This window comes from Otolemur garnettii, unplaced genomic scaffold (assembly GCF_000181295.1).
Source record: "Otolemur garnettii isolate 467f Iridium unplaced genomic scaffold, OtoGar3 scaffold00035, whole genome shotgun sequence".
Classification (NCBI taxonomy): domain Eukaryota; kingdom Metazoa; phylum Chordata; class Mammalia; order Primates; family Galagidae; genus Otolemur; species Otolemur garnettii.
Genome location: NW_003852430.1, coordinates 2,635,157 through 2,641,152, shown reverse-complemented (window position 1 = coordinate 2,641,152; position 5,996 = coordinate 2,635,157). Strand labels below are relative to the sequence as shown.

The window sequence follows — 5,996 nt, the reverse complement described above, 5'->3', positions numbered from 1 at the left end:
AAGTGAACTCAACAAGTAAATGCAGAGAAGGTAAAGAAGCTATTGTATTAGGTTGGGTGAAAATGGGTTTCTAAGGCGTCCAATGGGCCAGATAGCTACAACCCCAAGTGACGCGTGTGAGAGAACAGGTGAACGCAGGTGCCCCAGGAGTTACTCAAACAGACCAGTAATTTAAATATTTAATGAATACACCGTCAAAGAATTCAGCTAATTACGGTCATCAACGTACAAAATAATTTTTAAAAGCCATATGGCCAATGTCCAGGGTGAGTTTATTTCACAGAGGTGCAAAAAAACCCAGCATGATTTTCCTAGACACCACACAGTGACTGACACGTCTCATTTCTCTTTTATCACAGCAGAGAAAAAAAGAAATCAACATAAACACACCGAAACTTATCCCCACACCCCTTAAGTTTAGCAGATTTAAAATTAAATCTTGCAGGATTCTGTCATACTTTGATCCAAACTCTATTTACAAATTAAATTGCACTTACAAAGATAACAACATTTCTATTATGATAGTAGGTTATTTTGTTTTATTGTGGTTTTATATCTGGACATATAAAATTTTTAAAGCTTTCTTGAATAAAAATCATACTTTCATTTTATTACATAATTTATTTCCCCCACGGCATTTCTGAACCAGTTTTCTCTTTTTGTGCCCTTCTGCTCTGTTTTACTTTACAAATGGCACACACCTTCTGAGAAGGTACCGTGTGACGCTGCGCTCACTACGAGAAACTTATTCATGGAAAGGTAAAATGTAAGAAGTAAATTTAGCAGTCTAATCCTTTGGTTCATCTTTTCAATAAAAAAAAAATCAACTGACATAATTTACAAACCGATGATAATTCATCTTTTTGGTTAAAAACAAATCCACCAGGTAGATTACTGATTAAAATGCAACACTGCTTTAAAAGTACCACGATGCCATTCTCTTCTCACTGCTCGAGGCTGCCGTCATTTACAATTGGTTGGACACGACACGGGGTACAGTAAGGCACAAGTGGATGGTACAAATAAAAACAAATACTTTAGGACTTGTTTTTCTTCACAAATACGAAAATATGTACCGCTTTCAAGATAAAATAACAAAAAAGAATACATATTTTTTGTTATGAAATACCTATACAAATTCTTAAATTTACACCATCTGAGCTGCCAAAAAGGTTTAAAAAGTGTCATTTTTCCCCCATACATAAAACTATCTTTTATCAGTAGGTCCAAGAGAAACCTGGGTTTAAAATGTCCCAGCACTATATGGAAGGGAGGAGGGTAAAATTCCCCTTCCTGCTCTCCCTCACCCCAATAGAAGATAAAAACAAAGGTCAGATGTTTACAGTAGTGTATTCTACTTATTACAAACAACTGAAACTACAAAATTTCACGCCGGGCGACCACTGAGCACTGACTGGCTGAGGGCTGAGAATAAGGCACTTCTTCGGGGGAGCAGCATCCCGACACTGGACACGGGCGATGACTGCGGCGCTGGTGAGGACGAGGACGGCACGGGGCTCCTCAGAAGCAGGCGGGACATCTCGACAGCAGAGGAAGACACAGGAGGTAAGACTTGGAGGCGAAGCTCTACACGGAAGTGGTCACGCGGTCAATGGCGTGATTGACCTGGTTCTTGTTTGAATCTAGTCCTTTAGCAGCGTTCATATCATTCCGTAAATTCTCCACTGTCTTTTTCATGTTCCTTAACTCCCCTGGGTGTGGAGTGGCTCGCCTTAGAAGTGTTCTCTAAAAACAAACGGTGGAGTGTTTGGGTTTTATTCCATTACTTTCTCAAAACATGCAGCAGCTTCAAGCCTTCCAATACAAATCTTACCTTCTTAGAAATTATGAGTTAAAGTGGGTGGAAAAGGTTTCTTTGGAAATAAGTGCATTTATCAACTGCTCACTGCTAGTTAATGGAAGATGAAAGTTCATTATAACTTATCTAGTTACAATAAAAGGATTACTTTTAGAATAAAAGAATAATTTTAAAAACATGAGATTAGTGTAAAATAAAAATAAGGTTCCATGAACAGTAAGAATTTCTTTTTTAATTTAAGATAGAATTATAGAATGTGGAGCAAAGAAAGAAAGAAGTAAATGAAAAACTCCTCAATTTAAAATCACTATAATGTTCCTTTATTACGATCAAAGCGATTCTGGGTTCCTTCAGTCCTTAAGGCACGGGAGGTGAAGGAAAAGGGAAACAAGAGAGAAAATTTTCTTATGTTTTTGCTCTGCTATTTATACGACCTAATGATGAAAGTTCACGTGCTTCTAAAAAGACCACAGTGCTGGCCAATAAGTACAGGGTAGGGGTGACTTTTAAAATATTTTCTTATTTGACATGTTTCAGGATCTTTAACTCATAAAAGAGCATTTACATCTTTCAAATGATCTACCCAGAGCTTCAGGAAGAACCAAAGCAGGTTAAAGGTTAATAAAGTGAGGCAATGAAGGAAATGGAGAAATGATTGATCAAACTCTACACAAGTTTTGAGCATTTAAAAGAGTCATTTATGTTGAAGTTATTTTGTCGTCCCTAATTCCCACTTTGCACTCCACTACCATATTGCCTAAAGTGGCATCTGGAGACAGCTGGAATAACAAAGACCATAGGCAATAATTTCAAAACCACTCTTTGTTGGGGTGGGGGGTGTAAGTACTCCCTCTGAGCGCTGCTAATGAAAATGTCAATTAACATGAGGAGTTTAAGAAGCCAAAGTCAACTGGTAGAAAGCTGTGAAGAGTTGTCACCAATTCTGAGAGATGCTGGATGTCTGAGAGATAAAAGTAACAGTGAATGGTACTTCCAACTCTATTCCTGATTTCTGAACAAAAGGAAGATCATAGGCACTCTGCACAAAGGTGAAGGTAACTGCTTATATGAAAGTCTGTTACCAAGTCACGTTGTGACAAGTGAATGGAGTCAACATGGCACAGCCATAAATGGGGGTGGAGGGTGGGAAGAGACTTCATTCACTAGGAACTTATACAAAAAGGATTCCTGGCTGGTACCGTGGCTCACGCCTGTAATCCCAGCACTTGGGAGGCCAAGGCAGGTGGATTGCCTAAGCTCAGAGACCAGCCTGAGCCAAAGCGAGACCCTGTCTCTAGAAAAAATAGCCCAGCATTGTGGTGGGAGCCTTTAGTCCCAGCTATTTGGGAGGCTGAGGCAAGAGTATCACTTGAACCCCAGAGTTTGAGGTTGCTGTGAGCTAAGATGCCACGAGACTCTATCAAGGGTGACAAGTGAGACTCTGCCTCAAAAAAAGATTCCTAATTTTAAGAAAATCGGGGGAGTAGGAGAGGGAACTATTACAAAGAAGCATTGTAACTTATTCAAACAAATCAACAGAAGGTCCTTATTTACCTTTTGTGACTCAGTACCTTGAAGTATCTACTTTGTCTTGTAAAAAATTCCTAAATGCTGAATGCAAAGTAGAAAATATACTATTTGAAAGTAAGAAAATCCTTATTAGAGCCCAGACTCAATCTTTTAATTTTGAATTTCCAAGGAGGCAAAGAATTGCCATTATCATACCGTTTCACTGTCTTCTTCATCTTTGTCATCTTCCAAAAATCGGATTGCACTGACTCGGTTTACTGCACGCTCATTCCAGGCTTCCTCAGAGACATCATTTACCAAGCTCTCCAGAGCACCACAGCGAGGCAGATTCTCTGTAGAGATGAAGATCACATCAGCAGGGAACCCTGGTTCATGTGCCCGGCGACTACTGAACAGTAACTGTGTGGCTGTGAGGCAGAACCCATACGCAGTTCCAGGGACACGACTTCAGGAATAAGCAGGGCCAACCATTGTCTCTGACCTCTAAGTTTTGGCTTTAAAAATTAAAATGAAACAGGCCTGCACGTGGCGGACACTAGCACTTTCCTCAGTGACACTTCTACCACTTTTTTTCATTAGAGCCTTAGAGGCTCAACTAACATAGCTGGGGCAAGATAGCTGGGCAAGGAAGCTTTGGGGCCTTCCCATGTGGACTCCCACTTTCCCCAGGCCACTCAGGTCTCCTCTATCAAACCCAGGTCTCAGCAAAGGCTTGACGACAGCTTTTGCTATTAGAGTGAATATTTTTTTAAAACCACACAACATATACAACAAAGATACAATGACTCAAAATAACTCACTGGCTCACCAGCAGCATGTCAGTGGTGTTAACTACTAGTCCTCTGAACTCTGTTTGGCTTTTAGGAAGAGACTCTGTTACTTCTTCTAGACGTATCCTATTTTCAGCCTTAGCTCTAATTCAGGACCAAAAGGCCATTTACGGGATTTTAGATATGATAAGCATGAGTGGCCCTTTTTCTACAAGGATACAAGAGAACTTTCCCACCCAAGTCCCATGTGACGTGACCTGAGCTGGGTCTAGGTGCAGATCAGACAGAGCACAGTCACGTGTGGGGGTGAAAAGCCTTACGGAGTTTAGCTTCTATGCATTCTCATGGCCGCATGAATATTGCCCTTCAATTAAATTCACCTTGGCAAGTAGGTTCAGAAGGCAGCTGAGGAAGTAAGACACAGGTTAGAACCTTCTCTCCTGTGGTGTGGTCTGTGTCTGTCTGGAACGTAAGCAGAGGCTGGGACTGGTTGTCAGATAACCACAGAGCCTTCAACTTCAAGGCAGTCAGGGAGAAAGGCAGATGCAACAACCTAGTGTAAAACAAAAGGACACAAAGCGACGTCAAATGTTATCATTAAATCAATTCCTGTCAATAAAAACAGTAACAAAAATTAAAAGGAGTTTCTTGAGATTTGGTTCAAACTGTTAAAAAAAAAAAAAGGTTTACAATCAGATACTTGATATACCCTTTGCAAGTAGATTCCTGAGAAGGCTACTGTGCTTCCCTTTTCTGCTATCACTTCTCTCATCAGGACCTGTAGGGCCCAGAGCAAAAAAAAAAAAAGAGGAAATTACAGGACACATTATTAGGAAAAAAAGTCAGGCTGACCGTGGAAGGACCCAGAAGCAGGGGTTCTTACTACCTCAATGGCAGCAGCCTCACAGGCAGGGCTGGAAAGTGGCCACGGGATTATCTGTTTCCAGGAGCCCAGCAAAGGAAGGGGATGCCTGGAGTGCCAAATAGTTTAAGCTGTTGTTAAAACAAAGATTAAAAACCATTTTGCAAGGACTCCATTTGCTTTCTCCAGGGAGATTATTTCAGGTATTCCATTTTAAACTTTCATCTTGCAGTTTGTAGGGGCTCCCACATCTCAGCCTCCCAGGTGATAATTAACCTCCACACCCAGTTGTTTCAGTTTCAAATGAGGCAGTGCACAGGAGAGCACTGAAAGCACAGTGATGTGACACCTAAAGATCACCTTAATCCTCGGGCTTGCACAAAGCTTCAACAGATTGGCTGCAGCCAGTGAAATCTCTTTAGTAAAGACCACTGCCCATGGTACTCGAAAACTTTGTTTCAGTGCAGTGGTTCTCAGCCAGGGACCATTTTGTGCCTAGAGGACATTTGGCACTGTCTGTGGACAGTTTTGGTTGTCACAGTGGGAATGTGGCATGTGTGGGGGCAGGTGCTTTGGGCACCTAGTGAGCAGAGGGCAGGGATGGTGCTCATTACCCTATAATGCATGAGACATGCCTGCAACAAAGAATCATCTGGCCCCAAATGTCAACAGAGCCCAGGATAGAAACCTGCTTTAGTAAAAAACAATGCCTCATACTCCTCGACTTAATCACTTTGAAAACAACCAAACATTTGTGGAAACTAGTAATTTAAGGTTTAAGAGATTTTTTTTCACTCTAAGGATAGCTCCATGTTATTAAATTATGGATCAATTATAGATGTGACTTCATAAGAGAGAGACACACACCTACCTCCAGTTAACATATGTGGGAAGTCTACCAATATATCTCACTAACAGATTAATATCATGTTAACAGACATACATACCATGTGAATTGACGGACGTTATGGGAAATAAACTAGAACTGTATGAGGAGATAGGAAAAGAAGCTGCA

At 40.9% G+C, this 5,996-nt stretch overlaps 1 protein-coding gene across 1 annotated transcript in view; it reads right to left on the bottom strand.

The window, feature by feature from the left end:
• Positions 1–333: 333 nt before the first annotated feature.
• LRRC1 (leucine rich repeat containing 1) overlaps positions 334–5,996 on the bottom strand; it is a 129,725-nt gene continuing 124,062 nt past the window's right edge. The window contains exons 12-14 of the mRNA XM_003789653.2: positions 4,500–4,672; positions 3,545–3,681; positions 334–1,746 (exon numbers count right to left, since the gene is read on the bottom strand). Of these exons, the coding sequence (XP_003789701.1) occupies positions 1,588–1,746; positions 3,545–3,681; positions 4,500–4,672 (469 nt within the window). The 3' untranslated portion in view covers positions 334–1,587. The remainder of the gene's footprint in view (positions 1,747–3,544; positions 3,682–4,499; positions 4,673–5,996) is intronic.